This window comes from Choloepus didactylus, chromosome 17 (assembly GCF_015220235.1).
Source record: "Choloepus didactylus isolate mChoDid1 chromosome 17, mChoDid1.pri, whole genome shotgun sequence".
In the NCBI taxonomy this organism is placed as follows: Eukaryota; Metazoa; Chordata; class Mammalia; order Pilosa; family Megalonychidae; genus Choloepus; species Choloepus didactylus.
In genome coordinates, this window is record NC_051323.1 from 53,569,338 (window position 1) to 53,596,485 (window position 27,148).

Consider the following 27,148-nt stretch of genomic DNA (forward strand, 5'->3'; position numbering starts at 1 on the left):
GGGTGTACTTTCCTGGCCTGCCCAGCATATGGCCCTCTTTGCCCAAAAGCCTTTCAGATGTTTTCCCAGAGGTGTCCTTTCCTGCCTGCCAGCAGATGGCGCTCTTCAGCAACCTATTCCCCTCAGCCGTCAGAAGGCAAGCTCTTCTTACCTGTTGGCTCCAGTCAACAACACAGGCATGTTGAGTAGAGCGAGTTGAAGCCACCATCCCCCATAGTTCAAATTTGCCAGCCAAAAGATTAAACATGCTAGACCATGGCCCTCCCTGTTCTTGGGAGAGTGGACCTCCACTGCCCTTTTAGTCTGCCCTCCCACCAGGAATTAGTGACCCCGAAGCTTTCTACCCTGAGAGTCAGGGATGAGTGCCAAGAGCCAAGGCTGAGGGGGGTTACTCCTGATCTCTTACCACACCTTCTCTGTGTCTTCGTCCTGCACTTTCCTGGATGTTGCACAGCACTCCCCCGATCTCTAGAGCTCTAAAACCTTTGCTCCAGACAGTTTCTGCCTGTTGCATTGCATTTCAGCCATCTTGCATTCTGCTATTTGCTTAAAAAGCTGAGGCTTATAGTAAAACTGTTTCCTGACAAAAGAGGTGTGTTCTTTGCCCAATGTGCTCAAAGGACCAGTTCCTGAGACCCCAGGGTTTCAAAGAGAGAGTTTATTGCTACGTGCAAAGCAGGAGATCAGATGTCCTATTGGCCTAAAAATCTGCCTCCCTGATAGTTTTATAGTATCAAAAGATGGGCAGGTTTTAAGATAATGAACACAATGACTCCAGATAATGTAATTAGAGGTGATCTATTTATTGAGCATGTGCAGATTGATTACATGCTTAGTCACAGAACGTATGTAAGAAAATGGTGGGCTTAATACGATGATGGACATGATTTTTTAGTATTATAATGAGATATAGGTGACTTATAGGTTAAAGGCTAAGCTACTGCACATGTCAGCTGGGCCTCTTTTGGTTAGATAAATAGCTTGGAATTGGGGTGGGTTAGTTCTGGGCTGATTCAAGGCCCTTTATTAATAAATATTAGGGGCTGTCTTTAGTGATCTAAGACTCTAAAGTTGAAAAACTGGATAAAATGGGTGCAAGTGAGAGTCAGTCACAAGGTTTTTACAATCACAAGGGCACAAGATAAAGGCTATACAATCATTATCAGAGATCAAGGCAGCTGGATTGCAGTTCAGAGACTCCAGGTATTTCCCTCTGTCTACTGTAAAATACCAGAAAGTAAAAAGGAAAATCTATATAATGATTCAATAATCATAATCATCCCCCAAATCCTAACTTCTCATTTACAAAACCAAAGGCCTAGTATCTTTTGTGGTCCTCAGATGGTTAGAAGGAAATTGTAGAGGGTTGGTGAACCCATTAAAATCATGTGGTATTTTTTTTGTTTTGTTTTGTTTTTTCCCAGAGGAGATCCATAACTTTTTTTTTTTTCTCAAAGAAACCTAAAGCTTAAGAGTCACTGTTGTAAAGATACTGCTGAAAACTGTGGTTTCTTTCCATTGATTTCCATGGGTTGCTATTACCTGAGCTTCCTTTTGATCTGACTCATGATTTGATTGAATCTGGAAGGGGTTTTTGAAATGTATTTGACATTGGGTTTTGTTTCCAGAACTTAGGCTGTCAATAAATGTGTGATAAGTGAAGGAGGGGAAGGAAGGAGAAAAATTAAATGTAGCCCATCTGGGCCTTTCCAGCAGGGGCAGGAGCCTGTTTTCTGGGTCACTGTACAAGCAAAAAGTCCTTCTGGTGAGCCTGTATTTTCTGAAAGACTTTAAAAAAAAAAGAGTTAATTTCAGTATACTAAATGTGAACATCCGTATTATTAAATCAAGACCCACACCTAGTTCACAGGCATATTGTCTTGAATAAGATATAATTATCCTTCAGAGTTTTACCTTTCTTTCAGGGGTTAGCAAATCAGTCATCAAAACAATGTCCATCATGGATTTTGAAAAGGTTAATCTTGAATTAATAGAGGCCTTATTAGAGTGGATTGTGGACGGAAAACACACCTACCCTCCAGGTAATTGCTTCTTGTCTTCATTTACGTGTGGGATGGCAAAGGGAAGAGAGCTTACTTTTGAGGTAATAGGTACTCTGGAGACAGCCTTGCTCCTGGAGCCCCCACCCTCACCCCTTTATCCCCACCTGGGTGTAAAAGTTGCTTATTAGCTTTTCAGTGGGAAATTTTACCTTTTACCTTGAGGGTCACCTACTCTTCTTGCTCCCACCAAGCAAAAAAAATGTTAACAATTCAAAGTCCAAAGGGAAGAAAGCTGAAACAAAGGCCTGAATGATCCTCATATTAAACTCTCAGTCCCTGGCTGAATGAGAGTCTAGTAAGGAGTGTTTTAATCATACGTAAACTTTGCCTGTGGAGGCCGCGTGGCATTGTGGCTAAGAGCACGGCTTCAGAGTCTGATAATCCTCCCAGCTCCGCTACTCATGGATTCTGTAACCTTGGATAAAGTAATGATCTTTTCTATGCTTCAGTTTCCCTGTTTTCAAAATGATGATAATAAATCCTCTTACATAAAGTTAATTTGAGAATTAAAAGAAACCATATGTAATGCTCTTAGCACAGTGCTTGGCATACAGCTAATGCCCAGTAAATGCCATTCCTAATGATAATATTAAAATGATAATATATTTATCATTCTCATTATTATTGTCACTGTTACTTCTACTGCCACTTTGACACAGAGCCATCTCTACTTTCCCCCTTACTGCCCTCCCGTCCTAATGGCCTTCTTACCTCACTTGTGGTCCCTTATACCCAGAGTGTGATTCCCCAGATCTTCTCATAACTGAACCCTTCACATCATTCATGTCTCTGTTCAAATGCCACCTCTCCAGAGAGGTTTCCTTGACCTCCCTTTCTACTGTTGTCTCCCACTTTACTCTATCATAATACCTTCAAATGGTTTCCATTTTCTTTGTAGCATTTAATACTATCAAAATTATTGTTTTGTCGGCTGACAGTATCCTTCAGTAGAATGTTCCCTTCCTAAGAATAGGGATTTGTCGTTTACCATCTATTTCTCAGACCCTAGAACAATGCCCAACACATTTAAGTGCAGAGTAAATATTTATGGCATGAATAGATGAAGGGTAGCCAACTTAAGGTGATCATTAAATGGAGTAGTAGATTTTTTAAAATCACATTATATGCTTATTATACCATACTTGAAGAGAAATGGGTATGGCTTCTCTCCTTTGCTTAGACGTTAATCATCACACAGTATTTCTGAAGACACTGGTGATCCACGTAATATTTTGAAGTGCCTTTGTTTCTCTTCTTATGGCAAGTAGCCAGTGTTGGCTAATGTATTATCCCTGTACTTGAATATCTTGTTTCATCCCAAGATACTGGGATGTTACTGAAAAAAATTAAGCATAGCAGCCAGAAAGAAGTGTCAGAAAATTACCTGAATTCAAAGTAGAGTGGATATAGTAATTGGGGAGCTGGGGATATATTTGTGAATATTAAAGATGTCCCTGACACAGGTGGTCAAACCATGAGGGAAGAACAGATCAGAAGGCACATAAAAATAGACAATTTTTCCCCATTCATGTAGACAGTTTTATCTCCCTTATGGCATTTGGGTAGACAGGAACATGGGTATGTAACAGAAAGAGCATGAATCTGGTGTCAGAAACCCTAAGGTTTGTGTTCAGGCTCCACTTTGATTAACTCCATGACCTGGCCAAGCTTCTGCAATTGCATTGTCTTATCTGTAAAGTAGGGTTCCTAACAATCTTCCTAATGGGTGGCTCTGGGGAACAAATGAGCTAATGTGTATGAATGTTCATTGTATATTACAAAGTATTAAAAAAATCCTGAAAGATATTTTTTTTGCCTTCTTACTTCAGAATTCAATTTCCTTAATAATTTAGAATCCTTATTTATTTAGTTGAGAGAATAACTGTGATAAATAATAGGTCATAAGTTCCTTGTGGGCAGATCTTTGAGTTATATCCCATTGCACCTAGCACTGAGCTGGCATTGTCACCCAATAAATATTTGCAGTGCTAAAGGAGGAGCTAATGAAGAGGGTATCAATTTCCCTATCTGAATATAAACAAAAACAAAAGAAGGTAACTATTGCTGAATGTCTGCTCCTGGCACCAAAATATACTATAATCAGTTATCACTACTTATTTTATTATAAACAAATAAGCTTGTTTATTATAAATAAAATTTAAAAGCCCATAAACTGTCAATATGAAATGTTTTGTTAATGGGCTGTCTCTTCAACATACATCTGAATTTAAATTACCAGGTTAACCAATTGTAGTTTGTTTTTCTCAATTCTATTAAAATTTTTATGGAATTTATTTATTCATGGAGAGAAGAAACATCCCATTTTTTAAGGATAGAAGGACAACACTTTCTTAGAAACAGAATTTCAGTGGCCGGTGCACTGAAGAAGTATGTTTAAAGAGCTTGGCTAATGACTTCTTTTTTTTTTTTTTTTTTAATTCAGTTTTATTGTGATATATTCATATACCCTACAATCATCCACAGTGTTCAATCAGTTATTCACAGTACCATCATATAGTACATTCATCACCAAAATCAATTTTTAAACATTTTCATTACTAAATAAATAAATAAAATAAAATAAATAAAAACAAGAACAAAAATATAAGAAAAGAAGAACACCCAAAATATCCCATCCCCCATCCCCCCTATTATTCATTTACTTTTTGTTCCCATTTTTCTAATTCTCTGTTCATACACTGGATAACAGGAGTGTGAGCCACAAGGTTTTCACAATCACACAGTCACACCATGTCAGCTACATAGTTATACAATCGTCTTCAAGAATCATGGCTACTGGGTTACAGTTCAGCAGTTTCAGGTATTTCCTTCTAGCTATTCCAATATGCTAAAAACTAGAAAGGGATATCTATATAATAGCATAAGAATAACATCCAGAATGACTTCTCAACTATTTGAAATCTCTTAGCCACTGAAACTATTTCGTTTCATTTCTCTTCCCCCTGTTGGTCAAGAAGGCTTTCTCAGTCCCACGATGCCAGTCCAGGTTCATCCCCAGGAATCATGTCCCATGTTGCCAGCAAGATTTACACCCCTGAGAGTCATGTCCCATGTAGAGGGGAGGACAGTGAGTTTACCTGCTGAGTGGGCTTAGAGAGAGAGGAGCCACATCTGAGCAACAAAAGAGATTCTCTGGGGGTGACTCTTAGGCACAATTATAAGTAGGCTTTTGGCTAAGGACTTCTTACATAACTTAAGGCATTATATTTTTCCACACCTCAGTTTTTCCTGTTGTTGAAGGATAATAATACTACATTCATTTTGTAGTTATTAAGTCAGAGAAGATATAAAATCATAATTTGTATTCATTTAAGTCCTTTGGGACCTTACAAAGAAAAGAAAATTGACAGTCAAAATACTCAGATTAATGGATTTTTTTGGTTTAAAAGAACTTTATCATCTATATTTGCTTTTCCTTTTGTCAGATTGATTCTTTTTCTATACCCAGGTGCTGTACTTGTATTTTTACCGGGTCTAGCAGAAATCAAAATGCTTTATGAACAACTACAATCTAATTCTCTTTTCAACAACAGACGTAGTAAACGGTAAGTTAATTACTTTCTATATCCTTAATCAATATCTGCTACAGTTACACAAAGATAAATGAACGGATCTCTTTTACAGCCATCACCCTCTGTAGACTCAGTTGTTGCTCCTCAAGAATATGTTTGTTTATGCCAACTGGAAATTGGGAAACCTTTTTGCTCCAGGAAATGCTACCATTTTGAGAAAAAAATTTTCAGTGGTTCTTTTCCAGTGGCAAGACATACTGGGTGTCTTCCTATCTAAGGTTAAAACTATTTGACAGGTGAACAGTCCTAAGAGATATAAGACTGAAGTTTCTTAGTTTGCATTACCATCTCTACTTCTCTTTCTCTGTATTTAAAGGCTGAGAAAAAAGAGGAGATTCTTGTTGGTTAGTTTGTTCTAGGCTTGTTAGTTGTAGAATCAGCTATTTATTTCTCTAGATTATTTAATACCAAATTACACTCCTATGTTTTTCCCAAGTTGATGCAAGGTTTTTGGTCATAGAATTGTATAAATATTTTGTAAAAATTACAAAGAGCCTTTCCGTCTCTATTACTTAGAGTCATATTTGTTAGTCTTAATAGAAATTCACCCACTGTGATCTGATTTCGGTGCTTTGGGCTACTTAGGCTTAATGTGCTTTTTTGCTCTTGTAGGTGTGTTATTCATCCACTTCATTCATCTCTATCCAGTGAAGAGCAGCAGGCTGTGTTTGTAAAACCTCCTGTAGGTGTAACTAAGATTATTATTTCCACCAACATTGCTGAGACCTCCATAACCATCGATGATGTTGTCTATGTCATCGATTCTGGAAAAATGAAAGAAAAGAGGTATACTCTTTTGGTGATGTAAGAAAGGGGCTAAAAAATGCCTCATTTAGGGTGACATAGCTATTTATGGCTAATACTGTTAAGCAAGATGGGTCACTATTTGGAAAAAAAAAAACTTTATGAGAACTGTATATGGATGTATGATTAATTTTATGTAGCCAGCACCATGAATCTTAGAGTCAACTGGAGGTGGAAAGTTTGAGGTTTTACCTTGAAGGCAATGGATTATTTTTCCTCTCTTTTTCTTATGTGCTTTTACATGAGTTTTAATGAATAAACAGTTGACTAAAGAAACTGAAGGTATTGGCACTTGATAACATTTGACATCATCACTAGGTATTTCTGCCAGATGCTCAGCCGTCCCAGAATGCACAGGTCACTGTGTCCGTCCTCAGAAGTGAGGTAGTTCTCATGCCATATAAAGGCCATGTTTTGTAAAATAACTCTTTTTTCTCTTTTTTACATTTTCTTTTTATTTATAGATATGATGCCAGCAAAGGGATGGAAAGTCTAGAGGACACTTTTGTGTCTCAAGCTAATGCTCTGCAAAGGAAAGGCCGAGCAGGCCGTGTTGCCTCTGGGGTCTGCTTCCATTTATTCACTAGTCATCACTACAATCACCAGCTTTTAAAGCAACAGCTACCAGAAATACAAAGAGTGCCATTGGAACAGCTCTGTCTAAGGTAACATCTTGATTTTTGTGTTCTGCTTCCAGAAGGTCTAAATTTTTCTTCACCCCTTAAGTTTCCTATTATTTTGTTCCTAATACAAGTTTTACGAGTGGATGTGAATGAACTCATTCATTTGCAAAGAAAGAGTTCCTCAATGTTGCCTTTACTATTCTTTTCAACTTTCTGTATACAAAGATCTCTTACATTGCAGAGGGCCCCCAAAATAGAGCTTAAGAATACATTTGTAAGCCAGGAAAGTAATCTAAGGCGCCAGAGAGCATCACAGGGAAAAATCTACTGCTTCACGATCAATTAGAGCAAAGTAAACAAAAACAACTTGAAAACACCATTATTTGCCTGGTAAACAAGAACAAATATCATAAAATCGGATTTTTTAAATGAATGCTTAAACTCATTGTTATCGAGGCTAGGGAACGTTTGGTTCAACTTTTATGAAGATTTGGTTGACGATATATGAACTCTAAAAACCATCAAAGCCCATTAATCCAGTCATTACAGGAGGAAATATGCCCACAGAAGGTAACCCAAAGGGGAAAAAATTGCTTGTACAAAGAAGTTATAGATCTTCTTTGATCCATCAAATGTATTTTGCCAGGTATTGGGCTAAGCACTAGAGATACTGTAGAAAAAAAGACACAGCCCCTGCTTTTGTGTGCTATAGTCTGTTCTTAGGAAATTGGGAGAGCTGATGGCCAGAGGCAGAGGCAGCACAAATGAAGAGGAGTGAAGGGATTTGAGAGAGCTTTAGAAGTTGATTGGTCAATGATGGCGGGTGAGAGAAGGGGGAAATGTAATATAATATATGTAGTACATATCATTTAAAAGCAACACAAATATACAGCAGTAGATAAGTAAGTTATATAGAAAAACATGTCATCCATATATTTTTTTAGCCATTTGAAATGTCGGTAAGTAGATTATGTCAATTCATATCTTAAAGTGAAACAACTTATTTGGAAAAAAGCTAGGCACCAAATAGGTACACATTAAGAGAAACGCAAAACTATACGTATGTAGGTTGGCAGCTACAAAGGGAGGTTGAAGTGAGGTAGACAAAATTTTATGCGCGTTAGAATTTTCTCTTTTGAAAAGTTGCTTAAGTTCATAACCTAAACAACTAATTTAAGAGCTATCAAAAAAGCAGGCCACTATGCAGATTAATTTTATAGATAATTAGCAGATGTAGGAAAAAGTAGATCATTTGAATTTTAGTACATAATTTGAACCAACTGGTACAGAAGGAACATTTTGAAAGTTTATGCAGAGAATTTTTATCAAATTCTGAATCTGAAAGTGTTTCTGCAGTTTATTGTTAGGAGATATAGATGACATCAGAGATTTTTTATAAATTGATTTAAACAAGTACTTTGTGGTTTATTAAAGCATGTATTTGGGAAATTACAGATTATTCGCACTCAAGAAAAAAAGTAATTATCTGTTACCGCACCAGATTTAAGACTGAAAAATTATTATTTTATTTTCTTTTTTTCAGAATTAAAATTTTAGAGATGTTTAACACTCATAATCTCCAGTCTGTATTCTCTTGGCTTATTGAACCTCCACATACTGATTCTCTCCGTGCCTCAAAAATACGATTACGAGACTTGGGAGCATTAACTCAAGATGAAAAATTGACGCCTCTTGGATATCACTTGGCCTCTCTGCCTGTGGATGTGAGAATTGGCAAATTGATGCTGTTCGGGTCCATCTTCCGCTGTTTGGATCCTGCTCTCACCATTGCTGCCAGTTTGGCATTTAAGTCTCCTTTTGTAAGTAAACAACATTCATCTAAACTGGACTCCATAAGTCTCTTCAGGGACTTTGGGAAGGGGGTGGGGGTGAGCCCCTTAAAAATTTTTTTGTGAATATGTTTTGTGTGAATTTTTCAGGACAGAATGTCCATAACTTTCATCTGATCTTCAAAAAGGTCCATGCCCCAAATAAAGACTAAGAATTAGTGATTTAAATTATGAAAATAATATAAATGTGCTTTTTATTTTGTCTGCTGTACTTGCTTATTATAGAAAAATCAGAAAATGCAAGCAAGCAAAGTGTGTCCCTGCATATTTTGAAAGACAGTAAATTCATTTGATTCCTTTGGGACCATTTTTGCCTTTATTTTTTAAAAAACAGCTTTATTAAAATATAATTCACATACCATACAATTCACCCATTTAAAGTTATGATTCAGTAGTTTTTAGTTTTCAGTTTCAGTAGTTTTCCTAGATAAGTGCAACTATCGCCACAATTTTAAAACATTTTCATCCCCTCATAAAGAAATCCCATACCCATTAGTTATCACCTCCCTCTCCCGCTAGCCTGACAGCCTTAGGCAATCACAGATCTATTTTCGATCTTTATTTATTTGCCTATTTTGGACATTTTGTGTTAATTGAGTCATACATTATGTGGTCTTTTTTTCTTTTTTTAACGTGGTCTTTCTCGACTGGCTTCTTTTACTTGGCATACTTTCAAGGTTCATGTTGTAGCATGTATCAGTCCTTCATTCCTTGTTATGGCCAAATCTATTAAATGGATATACCACATTTTGTTTATCCATTCTTAATGGATTGTTTCTACCTTTTGGTTATATTATGAATAATACCGTTATAAACATTTATGTACAAGTTTTTGCGTGGACATAAATTTTCATTTTTCTTGGTACCTAGGAGTAGAACTGCTGCGTCAAGTGGTAACTCTTCAGCTGATTCTCATTACTTATAGTAATTGTGTTCTATAAAGTCACCACAGACCCTGAATTAGTGAATGCTGAATAATTGCTCCTACGGGAAATGCAGTTTTAGTTTCCTGTGAGCCTCTCATCACATTTTCATCAACTGATCAATACATAACCTTGTTTATGTGTGTTTCTGTTCAGAGACACCTCATTTAAAATAAATTGTTGATATTTTAACATTGAACTCACAGCCAACAGTACTAACTCATGCCTGAATGACGCTTATCTAACACACATATTTTTTCCATAAGGCACATCTCAGCCTACTTGTGCTTAGGACATCTCAGCCTACTTGTGCTTAGGACACTAGGCAGAACTTCAGCACTATACTTGGGAGCCATTTTAAACAGCAAAATCAGCAACAAGAAGCACAAAAATAGGAAAAACATGGTACTAAATATATCACAAAAGGACCACTTGTTTATAATATGAGAGCTGAAATAAGAAGGCAGAGTGTCATCTTGTTCAACCTCATCTGGGAACATGCTTGTCAGGCAACTCAAAGTTTTCACCATGCTGTGCATGTCCGCAAATACTGCAAAAGCACCACGGTTACTGATTTGGGGGTTACAAATAAGTTTTAGCAAGTTAAGTGTATTCAGAAATATAGGATTCTTGAATAATGAGGATTGACTGTATGTTTAACCTTTTTGAGGAACTGCCAGACAGTTTTCCAGAGTGGTTGCATCATTTTACATTCCCACCAGCCATTTGTGAGGGTTCTGATTTCTCCATATCCTCACTGTTGTGGATTGAAGCTGTATGTACCCCAGAAAAACACGTTCTTAAATTTAATCCATTCCTGTGGATGTGAACAGATTGTAAGTAGGACATTTTGATGAGGTTCCTTTAGTTAAGGTATGTGTGGCCCAGCCCAATCAGGGTGGGTCTTAAAAATGTTGCTGGAGTCCTTTATAAGTGGAATGAATTCAGTCATGAGAGCGAAAAAGCCACCAGAAGCAAGAGGCTGAAACAGAACCCAGAAGAGAAGGAAGACACTACTATGTACCGTGCCATGTGACAGAGGAGCCAGTGATCGATGGATCCCAGTCCCAGAACACCACAGTCTTTGGGGAGAAAACATCGCCTTGATGATGCCTTGATTTGGATATTTTCCTGGCCTCAAAATCATGAGTTAATAAATTCCCATTGCTTAAGCCAACCCACTTCATAATATTTGCTTGAGCAGCCTAGGAAACTAAAACAGATTTTGGTACCAAGAGACAGGGGTGCTGCTATTGCAAATACCAAAAATGTGGAAACAGCTTTGGGATTGGGTAATGGGTAGAGGCTGGGAGAATCATGAGGTGCTTGATAGAAAAGGCCTAGCTTGCTTTGAAGAGTCTGTTGGTAGAAATATGGATGCTAAAGGTACTTCTGATGAGGCCTTAGAAGGAAATGATGAATGTGTTCTCCTATTCTCTGTGTTTTGTTCTGTTTATTTGTATGTTTTTTCAGTTTTTTGATAGTATCCTTTGAAGCATAAAAGTTTTTAATTTTGATGAAGTCCAATTTATCTATTTTTTCTTTTGTTGCTCATGCTTTAGGTGTCATATCTGAGAATCCATTGCCAAATCCAAGGTCCTGAAGATTTACACCTGTTTCCTTCTAAGAGTTTTTTATAGGTTTACCTCTTACATTTATGTCTTTGATTCATTTTGGGTTAAATTTATATATGGTGTGAGATGAGGGTTCCCCTTCATTCTTTTACATATGGCTGTCCAGATGTCCCAGCACTATTTGTTGAAAAGACTGTTTTCCCCCATTGAATGGTCTTGGCACCCTTGTTAAAAATCATTTTACCATAGATATTTAGGTTTATTTCTGGACTCTCAATTTGATTCCATTGATTTATGTGTCTGTCCTTATGCTAGTACTACACTGTCTTGATTACTGGAGCTTTGTAGTAAATTTTGAAATCAGGAAATATGAGCCCTCCTACTTTGTTCCTCTTTTTTAAGATTGTTCTGGCTATTCTGTGTCCCTTGCTTTTGTGTATGGATTTTAGAATCAGTTTGTCAATTTTTGCAGAGAAGCCAGCTGGAATTCTAATAGGGATTGTGTTGAATTTGTAGATCAATTTGGAGAATATTACCATCTTAATAATAGTTAAGTCTTTGGATCCATGAGCATGGGATGTCGTTCCATTTATTAACGTCTTTAATTTCTTTCAACAATGTTTTATAGTTTTCAGAGTATATGTTTTACACTTCTTTTGTTAAATATATTTCTCAGTATTTTATTCTTTTTGATGCTTTATAAATGGAATTTTCATTGGTGTATAGAGAAATACAGTGATTTTTATATATTGATTGTATCTTCCAACCTTGCTGAACCTCATTAGTTCTCACAGTTTTTTAACGGATTCTTTAGGATTTTCTATATCATGTCATTTGCAAATAGAGATAGTTTGTCTTTTCCTTTACAATCTGATGCTTTTTTTTAAATTATATTTTTATTGTAGAATATAACGTATATACATAGAAGTGATAACTTTTCAAGTGCAATTTAACAAGTAGTTAGAGAGCAAATTTCAAAGAATATTATAGGTTATAGTTCCACAGTTTCAGTTATTTCCTTATTACAAAATATAACATATACACAAAAAGGTAATATCTTTCAAAGTATGATTTAACAAGCAGATATGTAGGAAATTTCCAAAGTTTGGATGCCTTTTATTTCATTTTCTTACCTAATTGTCCTAACTAGAACCTCCAGTACAATACTGAATACAAGTGGCAACAGTGGACATCTTTGTCTTGTTCCTGATCTTGGAGGGAAAGCATCCAGTTTCTCAGCATTAAGTATGATGTTAGCTGTGAATTTTCTGTACATGCCCTTTCCAGGTTGGGGAAGCTTCCTTCCATTCCTAGTTTGTTGAGTGCTTTTATCATGAAAGAGTATGGGATTTTGTCAGATGCTTCTTTTGCATGTATTAAGATGATCATGTGGTTTTGTTTTTCATTCTATTGATAAGGTTTATTATATTAATTGATTTGCAGATGGTAAGCCAAGCTTGCATTCCTGGGATAAATCCTCCTTGTTCGTAATGTATAATTCTTTTTAAATGTTGATGGATTTCTGGTTTTGATTTCTAATTTTATTCCACTGTGGTTGGAGAACATATTCTATATCATTTCAATCCTTTTAAATTTATTGAGGTTTGTTTTCTGGCCTAGCATGTGGTCTAGTCTTCGGGAATGTTCCCTGTGCACTGGAGAATAATGTATACTCTGCTGTTACTGGGTGGAATGTCACTCTGCCTTTATTTTTCCATGGCTTATCTATATAGGTAGTGGGATAGAGGGAATCGTTTTCTGCACTATTAATGTTTTACTTCATTGAGTTGTAAACACTCAGATATGCAAAAAGATCTCCGTCTAGCCCCCTCATTTCACAATAGAGTCAAAACTAAGGCCCAGAAGAGGTAAGGTAACTTGCTTAGGCTGCACAGAAAGTATTAGTGTTGGGAACAGGACCTGTGTTGCCTGTTTTCAAATCATCTAAATAAACCTCTCACTGGCCATTTTCTTTTATTGGAATACTGAGCACCTGTCCTTTGCTGGACTCTATAAACATAATATTAATCTCCCAAATGTAATCCTTTTCCCACTGGCATTCCTTAAAGGGAAAGAATTCAAATATACAAAACTTAGAGAGAAGCACTATACTGTAGTTGGTTTAAAATAATTTTCATGGTGTTACAGCTAGGGCCTTGGTTTAGCTTGCTATAAGGAGCTACTTCAGCTCATGCTGGAATCCTTAGAGCCTGAGAAAGCAGAGGAACATCAATGGATTAAAGAATTAGTCCATGTATGTGTGGGGGCAGGGGTGAGCAGGGAACATTATGTTCTCTAAATATTGCAAATTTGTAGAGAAAACGGGGGCCTATAAACATTATGAAAATAGGAGGAAAGCATTAGTTATGGATATAGAAATAGGGGAGACTCAAGTATAAAAGATGAAGAAGAATCTGTAAAATACAAATAAGATACCACAGAGTTAACAGAATTTTAGATCAGCTTTTAGGGTGAGTGGCTCTTTGATGGCATCATGCCATTTAGAACTGAAGGACCCAGAAGAGCTTATTTTGAGTGGGCAGACTCACAAGGACAATGAGACTGTTAGCTTGCCAGTTGCCACAAAAATTGCCTTTAATCAGCCACACACTGAGGACACTTTGTTCCACGCAAGCGCTCTCCCAAGGCACCTGGCTTGAGCAGTAGGAAAGTGCCACTTAAGTGACTTGAGACAAAATACGTCCTTCAAATCGGGTTTTCCTCATTTAGGTGTCTCCCTGGGATAAAAAAGAGGAAGCTAACCAGAAAAAGCTGGAATTTGCGTTCGCAAACAGTGATTATCTGGCCCTTTTACGAGCATATAAGGTAAGTACATAACCTAATAGCTGAGGTTTATTACAAGGGTTGGATCTAAAGACCATAAGTTTGATTTGATTTTCTCCAAAATTTAGGGATGGCAGCAAAGTACAAAAGAAGGTGTACGTGCAAGTTATAATTACTGCAGACAAAACTTCTTATCTGGAAGAGTTCTTCAGGTAAGCCATTTCTGTGGCAGTTTGTTTCATTCATTTTCTATTGTAGTAGATCACCAGAGGGTGTTGCAACTTTATCTCACTTATCTTGCCTTGACATTGAAAATGTTATTTCTGGAATATACATGGTTTAACCAGCTGTGTAAAACAGACTCCTGAAGTATGATATCAAACCTTCTGTTCTGAACCTTTCAACTGACCCCATTTTTCCTCTTTTCAGTAAATTTTTGTGTTTACTTACATGTACAATGAGGTATAATATAGGCTCTAAAAATTATTGCTTACTGGAAGTCAGTTTTTTGAATAATTATACCAACCATTCTTAATCTGGATCCCAAAACCCTGAAATTGTATGCAAAATTGTGTGCTTATACATATGCACAGTATTCTGGATTAAGTGTTCAGAGCTTTCATCATTTTTAAAAGGGTCTATGACCATCCCCAATGCCCTCTCTTCTCCCCCAAACCAAAAAATGTAAGAACTACTAAACCAGATTTTTATTATTTTTCTTATGTTCATCAGAAGCTACTGTATGTCAATAAAGAGTACACAAGAAAGAGAAACATTGATTAACTTTTCTGTGTAAGAATAGGGCTTCTATCCTCTGTTGCAACAATCTTTTAGGTCCCCTTCTATAGTGGCATAAGAAACCAGAATGAGGGTGGTACACATCTCGGCAAAGCATCTGTTTCGCTCAAAGATTTGGGGGCTGTGGAGGGAGATGGACTGTATTTTCTTATTAAAACATTTCTATGTTATGGAGTAGAATGCATGTTTTTCTTAGTAATTATCCCTAGCTGACTGTATTTATTTATCCCTCTGTCTCATAAGGACCATCAGAGCAGAGATCTTGTCTGTTTTATTCACCACTGTATCCCCACTGCCTAGAACAGTGCTTAGCACATAGTTGGCACACAGTAAAGATTCATTGAGTAAATGCATGAATGAATGAATTTGGTTATTTAAGATAAAGAGACCTCAAAACCATCCCAGTGTTTGCCTTCACTCTCCTCTGCCTTTAGTTGTATTACAGTGAGACGTTTAATTTAAGACAAAGGTTGTAGCTTTATTCTAAGTCCATCTAAGGCTATATTTGTCAACCCTGGCTGCACAGTAGATTCACCTTGGTAGCCTTAAAAAAAAAAAAAAAAAAGACCAGATAAAAACGCCCAGATTCCACCCTAGTTGGACTGAATCTGGATCTCTGCAGATGAGGCCTGAGCATCTATTGGCAGTTGTCACTGAGGTTGTTGGTTTCACCAAGTGATTCCAATAGGAAGCCAGGGTTGAGAACCACTGATCTAAAGGTGTTTTGTATAAAAGGGAGAGTCATAACTATTTTCTCTAGTCATTAAGATTTTTAAGTGCAAATGAGGATATTCCCTTTAAATTACGTATCTTACTAAATTGATTTCTTCTTTTTCTTCAAGACATATGTAGATTTTGCTGTGATCTGTGAGGTCCATCAAACACTGAACTCCAGCTCTGATTGTAGGATTTTTATTAAGATCTCAATAAAACTTGGTTATGAAGTAGGAATTCTGGTATATTTAACTCTAAGTTATATTTTGCCATATTATCCCCACGAACATGAGACTTTCCAAGAAAATACTTAAGTTGTTGTTTGAGAGTTGAGGGAAATGTTGCTTAGCTTTTCGTGCCTTCAATTATTATCTCTTCCTCTGTTGTTTGATATACAGCCTCTATTTGAACAGAAGCCAGGAGAAAAGAGGTCTGCGGTTCTCTTTCTCACTCTTGTGCTCAGTACAAAAAGGGGTGTTTAAATTTAAATCACTTAATAACGTCCCTATTCTAGGAAGAGGTGTGAGCCAGTGAGACTACAAGGTAGGAGAAAGAGGGAAGGTTCTGCTGAGATGAGCATTCTGCATCCATCTGAGAGAGTACAGTAACCACTCTAGGCACAGTAAGGAACTAAGGAAAAACTAGACAGTTTGCAGCATTTTGAGTTGGGTGTCCAAACATCTAAGAAATGATCTTTGGGTTTTCTGACATTTAAAAATTTCTATATAACTGTTTCAACTCTATCAGTTTGAGTAAGTGAAAACTGCCTGTTGGAAATAACTAGACAAGTTATTCTTCATACCTGTTTGATGAACCTAATGGACCGAATTGCTATACACTGAAGTGTTACGTTTTAATAGTCACTCATTGTTTTAAGACTCTACTTTACCTTCTTTGATGTGTTGATACTCTTGCTTAAAGGTTCTTCCACTTCTTTCAGGAAATGGCCAGCCTCAAACGACAATTCACTGAACTGTTATCGGATATAGGGTTTGTAAAGGAGGGACTCAGAGCAAGGGAAATTGAGAAAAGGGCCCAAGGAGGAGATGGAGTGTTGGACACTACAGGAGAAGAGGTAAAGAATGTGTAGTTAGTCTTTATTTCTCTTTAATTAACACATGAATAAAATATTAACTTAGGAACACTTGCAGGCATTCTTCACTTAAGCTCCGTGAGCCATATGTGAGTGGGATTTTTGATTTTCTTCTTTCTACAAGTAAGTGTTAGCTACACTCATAAAAGCAGTGAGTTTTTCTGTTAATTGTTGTAAATGGTTTTGTTTTCAAATTTCACACTAATTCTTGATAAATCCCTAAGAGGAAGAATAGACTTTCCAGTAATGTGTTCTCAAATCAGCCCAGCCTTTTTCCAAACCAGGACATTTTTTGTATAACTATAGGAAAAGTACTTTTTCAATATGAATCTGACCCCTCCCTGTCCTAAGTGCAATTAGTACTTTCTTTCTCAAGATTCTGAATATTCCATGAACAAGGATCTTTTTCTCCACTGAGACTTAGGAACCCTGGCTTTGTAACTGCTTGGCCAACTTAGAAAGAATCATTGTGGTCTCCTTGGAGTGGGTCTCATGTGAGGATGATCTAATAGCTTTATTTTTTACTTAGAAATAAGTTCTTCTAGCAAAGAGATAAAAATTAGATACTCTTTTTTGTTTGCATTAAGATAGAGAAAAAATAAAATATTATGGTAAATTCCAGGGCACAGACAGAAGTGCCCAAATTACTTGTCAAAATTACTAATCACATTAATCCTGTATTTCCCTCATAGGCAAACTCAAATGCTGAGAACCCCAAGCTGATATCAGCAATGCTATGTGCTGCTCTGTATCCAAATGTAGTGCAGGTAACAAAACATTTTTCCTGGGTCCTCCTACTTTTTTGATTTATAACCAAAGAATATAAATTAAGACACGTGCAATCATCTTAAAGAGATACACACACACACACACACACACACACACACACAGCCTTTGAAACTAGCAGTTCCTTAGTGCACATTTCCCATCTTCAAATTCACCAAAATCTGTTTAGATGCATTGTTCAAGAACATATTTATTGGATAAAATAAAGTGTCTTTAATCCTTCTGACATATGACATTCCAGAAATTAAGATGGACATAAATGTCACTCTGTCAGCCACCCTTGCATATCTAACCTTCTAGGTTAGCTGTAAGCTGGATTTTACAACAGTTTCCCATTTATCCTTATTGCCTCCATGCTGGACTAAAACCAGATAATCACAAGTCAGTGCTTTGCGCTGGGACCACCTGTGGCCAGTCTTCTGGAGATACCATTTGGGTGTGCTCTTGGACTAGTTTTCATCATCCAGCCCTAACAAGAGGCCATTTGAAAAGTAGAAAGAATTTGAATTTGGCAGAGTACTGAATCATTTCTCAAGAAATTAACTTTTGTGGTAAATGCTCAGTTAACATCTGCTGATTAATTTGTTGTTCATTTTCTGCTTAGCACTTGCGTGCTTTTCCAACTTTTTGGAAGTTACTTTAAAAAATCATTTGGATGTCATTTTCTTGGTTTTGATGTTATACTATAGTTATGTAAGGTGTTACCATTAGGAAAAGCTGAGGAAAGAGTATAAGCTTCTGTTTTTTGCAACTTCCTGTGAGTGTATAATATCAAAACAAAAAGTGAAGAAAAAAAAGAATACTGGGAAAAAAATCGTTTGCAGACTTAAAATGTAAAAACTAAAAAGATAAATGTGTATGAAATTTTCAGTGAAGAAAAATATCTTGAGACTAAATAAAAAACAAAAAGGTAATATATCTGACTATATGTTTAATAACACAAATCATTAAGAAAGACTGAAAAAAGATTAACAATCTAATAGAAAAGTGGACAAAGAACATTTATGAACACACAGTAAACACATACAAAAATATTGTTCAATGTTACTAATGTGAAGAAATGCAAATTAAAACAACAAAGAAATAGCTCTTTTAACTTTTCAAATTAGCAAAAAAAATTTACAGTTTATAATATTGGTGCTATTCTGAGCCCCCCAAAATGAACAGTCTTTCTCTTGGGTGGAATGTAAATTAATACACTCTTTCTAGATAGCGGTTTCATTTCTAGGGATTTATTATTGGGAAATAATTGCATATATACATAAAGATAAAGTTAGGAGCATGTTCATTCCTACGTTGTTTATAATTGCAAATAATCTAAATTTCCAATAATAAGGCATTTATTGGTTAAATTTTTATAGATCCTTAAAAGAATTATGTTGTAGGAAAATATTTAACAACATGGAAAAATGTTCTCTCTCTATATATATAGATATATATAGAGAGATATATATAGACATATAGATATATCTATATATATAGTGGTAACATATACATCATAGCATTTACTATTTTAACCACTTTCAAATATACAATTCAGTGGTGATCATTACATTCATAATGTGCTATCACCACCATCCATTACCAACTCAATAAATTATTAACTAAAAAGTAGGTTATAAAAATGAATAATCATATATTAGTTTGAATACATATGTATATATTTATATTAATTGTGTTTATGTTTATCTCTAGTAGGGTGAATATTTAGGAAGTATGCAACATAGAAAAACTAAAATTGATATTTGTCAAATATTAATTGCTAGTTATTTCTTAATCAAGGGATTACAGATTTTATTTTGTGCTAATGTAAATTTTCTACAAAAACCCATTATTTTTGCAAAAAATACATATTATAATTCATAAGCTTTTTCATTATGCCTTTTTTTCCCCCCCAAATGAAAACAGTCTATTTATAGAAAGTTTTTTTCATTATGTTTTTGAAAGAACTTCATGTAGAAATGATGTCTTGGGATTGATAGGCAGCAGATCCCTGGTCCAGTGCAGCCGGTGGGACCCATGCCCCTGGTAACTCCTGCAGACCTGAGGTAGCTACATAATTTCTTCCCCCACATGGCTGGTGTGACCCAGTCACCCAGAGCTGCTGTGCCTATATCCACACTTCTTGGTGGTTAAAAAAAAAAAAAAAAATGTACTGCCTCCAAAAGGAAACAAAGTGACAGAGGGAAGAAACCACAGAGTCTCAAATAAGACTGGTTGTGTGCCTAAATGAAAATATATTATTATAGATCTCTTTTCACAAATACCTATTGTTTAGGTAAAAAGCCCTGAAGGGAAATTTCAGGAAGACTAGTACTGGAGCTGTCAGAATGCAACCAAAATCAGCAAGAGTTGAAATTTGTCACCAAGAACGATGGGATATGTGCATATTCACCCTTTCATCAGTGAACTATCAGGTCAGAATTGTGGTGGGTACTTATGTTTACATATGACTGGTCCTGGGCTGAGAAACACAGTCCCCAGCAGCACCACTGATTTGGAGAAGGCTGAATAAGTACAAGCAGACTGGAAATTGGACTGTTTCTGGAAAGACAATTTCCATTTCAAGAAAATTCTTACTGGAAGCAAAAAATACCCAAGCCTGCTTTCCAACGCAAAATAATTTCTTTGCAGTGGTGATTTGAGAAGTCCATGCGGTAACTGCATCACTGAATCTGAGCCTAAAAAGGGCACGAATGACCCATATTTTGCTGATCCTGCTTCCTTAGCTCTCATTCTTCCCTTCAGCCTCACTGCTGTGAGGTGTTTGCCTCCACCACACCACTAAACTGATCAAAGGTGATGAGTAACCTCCCAGTTGTCAGATTCAGTGCATGTCTCCTGGTCCTCACCTTCTTGACTCTCACTTGACACTGCTGACCTTCCTTCCTCTTGAAACTATCACTGATGTTCTTTTTGCTTCTGTAAATATCACTTTCTTTTATTTCTTTGATCATCCCTCCATATCATTTTTACTGGTTTCTCTCCTTTGCCCTGAAATAGAGGTTCTGCCCATAGTCCTGATTTTCTCACTATAGCATACATTCTCTTCCTGAATGACCAGATGCACATCATCCTGGTTTCAGCTGCCCTCCTACACGCTGTTTAAAGACCCCTCACTTCTTTCTCTAGAGATGTGGGTTTCCTGAGCTCTCCTCAAGAAGTCATCGGCTGGATGTCTTCCAGTCACCTCAGACTCAAAAGCTGAAACTCATTATCACCCAATTCACTCTTCTCTTTGGCTGTTCCCTGTCTTGATTAATAACTCCATCCAAATGAGCACTCTGTTTCTTTTCTTTGTGCCCCAATCCAATTGGTTACCAAGTCCCAACAATTCTGCCTTTTTGACATCTCTCAGATTTGCCTACTCCTCTTATCTCTACTACCTATCACCTTACTCAGTTCACAACCTCATACATCTGTCTCTTGTCTGAAGTACCATAAAAAATCTTATGTTCTGGTGCTTTCCTTCTTCAATCATCTATACTACTGCTGCCAGAATTGTCTTTATAAAACATACATTTGACAATGTCATTTCCTTGCTTATAACCCTTCAATTTGGAGTGTACTACTCTTTCACCTGATCCTTCACATACTGGCCCCTTCCCATACCATATCCCCCACAACCCCAATTTGTCATTCTATCTGCTGCATCAATACCAGACTATCAAACAGTGACCCCAAATGCCATGGCCGTCAGACAGACTGTTCTCTCTGCTTGGAATGACATTCTTATTCCCCAGCAAGCTCCTGCTTATCCTTCCAGCTTCCACTTAATATCACTTCAGTGCCCTTCTCTCTCCAAGTTGCTCTTTCCTTCTACTGTTCCACTGTCATAAATTATACAGTTGTCCACTGTTGCACATATCAAATTATGTTACAGTCTGTGGTCTGTCTGTTTCATGAGATTGTGAAATTTTATTCATTTTTACATTCTCAGTGCCTAGCACGGTGCCTTCCTGAAAACAGATGCTCAATTAAGGTTGTAGGAAAGTTGAAGGAGAAAAGGAAAGGAGAATGGAGGAAGAAAGAGTTTGGGGTGTTGGAGCTGGTCAGTTCCCTGGAGCAACTGAGTAAAGTGCCGGTAGAGCATGTAAAGAAGCTCCTCAAGTGCAGAGGAAGGAGCTTAAGGGCCAGAGGTCATCACTGTCTCTCAGCTGCATGTGCATGTAGGAACCAGGGGCCTGAGTTGGCTCCCCTCCTCCTCTTTTGCGTTTACCATGACAGAATCCAAATCATTCATGCATCCCTTTGGTATCTACTAGTACAGGGCCAGACACTGAGGACAGCGGGATGGACTAGACAGATGAGGTCTCTGCCCTCAAGGAGCTTACTTCCAGTGGGGAAGACAGGCAAGAAATGAGTAAAAATAATCTCAGGCTAGTGACAAAAGCTATGAAGAAAAACAAACAGCATGGCAGGATAGAGAATGATAGGAGAGGGGCCCTTTTAGATAGAGAGGTCAGAGAAGAACTCTGAGGAGAAAACAATTGAGCATATCCTAATTGAAGGAGCAAGCCGTGCAGATATCTAAAGAAAGAACATTCCAGCAGAGGAAAAAGCGCAGACTATGAGGTGGAGCATATTTGGTATGTTCTAGGAAATGCAAGAAAGTGGCCCGTGTCAGTGGAGTGGGGTGATTAGGGGCAGGAATAGTAGGAGACGCACTGGAATAAGCAGACAGGAGTCAGGCCCTGTAGGACCTTACAGACCATGGAAGGGATATGAGGTTTTATTCTTGGAAGTCACTGGAGAGTTTTGAGCCATAATTGGTTTTATGTTTTTAGAAGATCATTGTTAGGAGCCATTGATTATACACATAGGACGGATTATATGGTGTGTGAATAAAACTGGTTTTAAAAAAAAGATCACTGTGGCTGCTGTTTAGAAAACAGACTGTCAAGGTGCAAAAATAGAAGTAGGGTGAGCATTTAGGAAGCATTTCAGTAGTGTTCAGGAGATGATGGTTTGTATTAAGGTGGTAGCAGTAGTAGTCATGAGATGAGCATATATGGATTCATTATGTATTTTGAGAACAGCTGACAGGGCTTAGTGATGATATCGTTAGAGTCAGGGGAAAAGAACAATCAAGGGTGACTCCTAAGTTTGGGGCTTGAGCAACAGGGTGAATAGGAGTGTCATTTACTAAGATGGCAAACACAGCAGAGTAGAGAGGAGAATCAAGAATTCCATTTGAACAGGAGAAGTTTGAGATGCTTATTAGATGTCCAGGTGGAGTTGTCAAGTAGGCAGTTGCCCAATCAAATCTGGAGCTGAGAGGAAAGGCCAGAGATAAATTTTAGAAGTCATTAATGTACAGGTGACATTTAAATCCATGGGTCTGGTGGAGTTCCCCATTTGTTGCCAGTGACTTCACTGTTGTAACCTGAGGTTTTATGTTACAGGTCAGACATTTTGACAGCCCCTACCTGGTATACCATGAGAAGATCAAAACAAGTCGGGTGTTCATCCGAGACTGCAGCATGGTATCTGTGTATCCACTAGTCTTGTTTGGAGGAGGCCAGGTGAATGTGCAGCTTCAAAGGGGAGAGTTCATTGTTTCCTTGGATGATGGTTGGATCCGTTTTGCAGCTGCGTCCCATCAGGTAATGGATAATTGGTGTCTTCTGTGATACTTGGGTCATGATGGGCTTTGATAATATCAAGTATAAGGTATTCCTTTAAGTACCAAGAACTACAGAGCTAATGAGCCAATTAAGAAGGATTGATGGGTCTGCAATGAGAGATTAAAAGGAGGGGGCTGGAGTGAGACCAGGGGTGGGCCCAAATAGGCGTTCCAGGAAGCACGCTGGGAGGGAAAGCCCGGGATGGGTTAGTGTAGAAGGTTCAGGTTCAGGACAGAAGCTGGGAGTGAGTGAAGGCACTGAGCTTTCCTTATTGTTATTGTTATACAAATAATAACATGTTTATCAAAGAAAAATCAAAATACTGATAAGCAAAAGTAAATAAAAAATCATCCTGATTCCATTACCTTAAAAAAAAAAAAAAAAGATGATGGGTCTGAATTGTAAGCCATTGCCTATATGCTCAGGACCTAGTTAATCACCATGTAGATGGAGAATTTGGGAAAGGCATTTAATGGAGAGTATATGTTTAAGAAATAAAAATTCATTTTAACATTTGCATCTGTTAGATCTCTTATGTTAGAAGAAACAGAAACACCAACTCAGACATTAAAGGGAATTTATTGGCTTCTTTAACTGTAAAGATTAGAGCAGCTCTGTCCAAAAGAAATATACTTTGAGCCACATAGGGAATTTAAAATTTTCTAATTAGTCACATTAAAAAGTAAAAAGAAACAGATGAAATTAATATTAATATAATTTATTTAACCTAATACATCCAAAATGCTTTAATTTCAGCATATAATCAATATAAAAACTTGTGAGGTATTTTACATTCTTTATTCATACTAAGTCTTTGAAATCTGGTGTGTATTTTTTACTTATAGCACATCTTAATTTGGACTAGCCACATTTCAGGCACTCAGTAGCCACCTGTGGCTGGTGGCTGCTGTATTGGACAGTGAAGGTCAAGAGAGCCGGGCAGGATTGTTTTGATTCAGCAGCTCGATGATGACAAAAGCCTGGCTGACCTTGTGGTAACAAAATGGCTATACGAACTCCTGGCCTCATGTCTGTGCTACACATTGTCCAGAAAGGAAGACAGAGCCTTCTTTCCTAAAAGTTCCATCAAACCTCCTCACCTAAACCAATTTCTATGGCCAAAGGAATGTCAGGGACTGATTACTAAGGCCCAGATTACCTGAGCCATTCACCCTGGCAAGACAAGGCTCGTGGCACAAACTTGTTTGAGTCAGATCAGGGTCCGAACTGCACAAAGGAGGAGGGGAGAACAGATGCTAGGAAAATGTCTATAGTCCACTACAAGATCAACATGAACAAAATGCCTTTAACAACATGGAGCTATTTCCCTCTACAAAAGCATGAAATGTATCTATAAGCTGAAGAGATTTTTGCTGTTTGTTTGATGCCCACTCCTTGGAATTCTCCACCTTCCTGCTTCTCTCTCTGGGAACATGTGTGAGTGAGGATCTTTATATGGATAGTCAGGTGTGGCAAGGATGAGTGACATCAGATATGTATAAAAGGAAAGTTGATTAGGAACAGAGAGGAGCAGCAGGCCTCACAGGGCTGCACAGGGAACAGATCAGGAGAGCTGGCTCAACCAGGCAGGCAGGGAGCAAAAGGTTACAGTGCACTTGAGGACCCTGCTTTTATAATGTTATGTGGTGGAGCTGTAGCAGTTGGTCAAGCGAGAGGAGGGATTGGGGCGTTTGTATTTGAATTTTCTGGGGGTGTGAGCCCGGGTAAGAAGAGAATACAACACAAGAGCCATACTTCCAGATTTTACTTGTCTTTAAATGAGATGTGATAGAGGAACCATTTTAATGAACCCAGTTAGTGTATTACAGAGTTGGCATTGAGTTCCTATAGTTGGTTCAAGAAATTTTAGCACTTTTAGAATGAAAACGTAGTTAGTTTTGCTTGTTCTCCTAATGGGGTTAAAGTTAACACCAGAAATCTAGAATAATAATAGTCTTAATTGGGGTATTTCCCTCTACTAACTTTTTAGTATTGCTTGTATTCCGGCTGTCATTTTAGGTGGCTGAATTAGTAAAGGAACTTCGTGGCGAGCTTGACCAGCTTCTCCAGGATAAGATAAAAAACCCAAGCATAGATCTGTGTACATGTCCTCGAGGATCCCGGATCATCAGCACAATTGTGAAACTCGTTACCACACAATAAAGACCAGTCTTAGGGGAGTGCTTGCTACTTACCTGCTTCTTGCTTGCCTGGGAAATAACAGCAGCACCTCTACCTCGAACTAAAGCCCTGTGCTGGAGCTGGCCCTGATGGGGGGCCTGGTGGGGAGCCAGCGAATACAGCGCCGGGTCAGCCGAAGCAACACACACCCTTAGGGAAAATGTCCAGACTCCATTTTTCTAACAGCCATGGGCACTCCCCGCACAATCTGGAGTGTCAGTGGGGAAGACAGCCTAAGACCCAGCTTGCCTGACTCAACTCTGTGATTGTCCTGGAGTAAATGAAATTTACCTAACACAAGTGAATGTTTAATACAATTCTGTTTTAATTTATGTATTATTTTTCTCCTGCTTTTTACTGGGGTGGGATAGGGGCAGGAAGGGAAATGCCTGTTGGTTCTTTTTCTGCCATAAAAGCTCAACTGAGAGAAGTCAGACTAGAGAATAAACCTGGACCTTTCTACAAACTGGGCAAAAAAAAATCATGTATGCAAGAAAAAAATTTCATTTTAGGCTTTTGGCTCCTGAGTAAACCTGATTTGTGAGGGATTTTTATGTTTACTCATTAAAGGTCAGCCGGAAAAAAAACAATTTTAATGAGTTCTGTTGTATTAAAATGCGAGCTGGTCTTATCATACAGTCCTGTTCTTAGAAGCAAGACACTCTAGGTCCCTGCATTCTCTTTAAGTCTCTGTTTAGGAGTCTTCACTCTGTCTTATGGATCACCCAGATCTATGGCCATATGTCACATTACCTGGAGGGAAGTTTTAATGTATTCTTCAGGGCAAAGTTTGCACAGTTGAGGTAGAAAAGGATGCCAAGCTAGTGCCTGGCACAAGACCGCTTATGTTCAACCACCACTTAGGTTAATGGGACACTAGCATTTTGAAAAATATATAAATACATGTACATTTTCCCTGGACATTTGTCAGTATGGCTAGGCAAGATCCCAAAGATCTGAGTGGAAAAAAATATTCTTGTGTTTCTCTAAACCTCAAATAGAATCACTACAGGTTTCCCACTATATCCAGATTGACTCTAAACCAATCAACAAAACCACCTCAGTGAAGGGTGTTCACTTTTTAAAGTGTTATTTTAGAAATAAAACAAATCTAGGCTGTCCAACATGATCATCATCAAGATGCTTTCAGTCACCTATCACCAGTGTGCTGACGTTTCAGGACGCTTGAATAGCCTAAACTTGAAGAGATGTTTTTTAAAAGGCATCAATTCATATCATCACTTAAATTTTAAAAAACATACATACATATGCACAGCAACTACAGCATCTGATTCTGACTTGCTATCAAAACAATGCTCACGTCACAGAACTGACTAGGCTGGGACCTTCAGGGGAGAAGAAGGGGAGAACGGCATTCATCTTCTAAAACAGTTTTTTAAAACCAGTCTTGACTCTTGGTGCTACAGTCAAGTTCATGCTGCCCTCACTAGAGCCAGCTGCCCAGCTGTACCTGCAGCTTTTAACAGGTTTGCAGCAGAGCACGCGGTGGGAGGAGACTAACAAGTAGCCTTTCCATCCAGAGGGCTGAGAAGTTGCCCCTCGCAGGGAAGCCAGTTCTTGGGCTGGTCACTTCCAGCAACATATAAATGCACAAATCATTTTATACAGAAGTGCCAGAATGCAAAACAGGTTAGGAAGCCTTTACTTAAGGCACTGAATAAGAAAATCCCCACCCCAAAAACTAAACTAAAGCTCTTCATTAAAATTATGAAAT

General features: G+C 37.7%; 1 protein-coding gene across 1 annotated transcript in view; it reads left to right on the forward strand.

The window, feature by feature from the left end:
• Positions 1-26,003, forward strand: part of DHX57 (DExH-box helicase 57) — a 69,297-nt gene extending 43,294 nt beyond the window's left edge. Inside the window, 16 exon segments of the mRNA XM_037807159.1 lie at positions 1,926-2,042; positions 5,533-5,629; positions 6,269-6,442; positions 6,925-7,125; positions 8,627-8,903; positions 14,161-14,256; positions 14,343-14,426; positions 16,667-16,801; positions 17,512-17,586; positions 19,884-19,910; positions 19,912-19,953; positions 19,955-19,981; positions 19,983-20,003; positions 20,005-20,022; positions 23,011-23,211; positions 25,252-26,003. Coding sequence (XP_037663087.1) covers positions 1,926-2,042; positions 5,533-5,629; positions 6,269-6,442; positions 6,925-7,125; positions 8,627-8,903; positions 14,161-14,256; positions 14,343-14,426; positions 16,667-16,801; positions 17,512-17,586; positions 19,884-19,910; positions 19,912-19,953; positions 19,955-19,981; positions 19,983-20,003; positions 20,005-20,022; positions 23,011-23,211; positions 25,252-25,395 — 1,736 coding nt within the window. The 3' untranslated portion in view covers positions 25,396-26,003.
• The last annotated feature ends 1,145 nt before the right edge of the window (positions 26,004-27,148 follow it).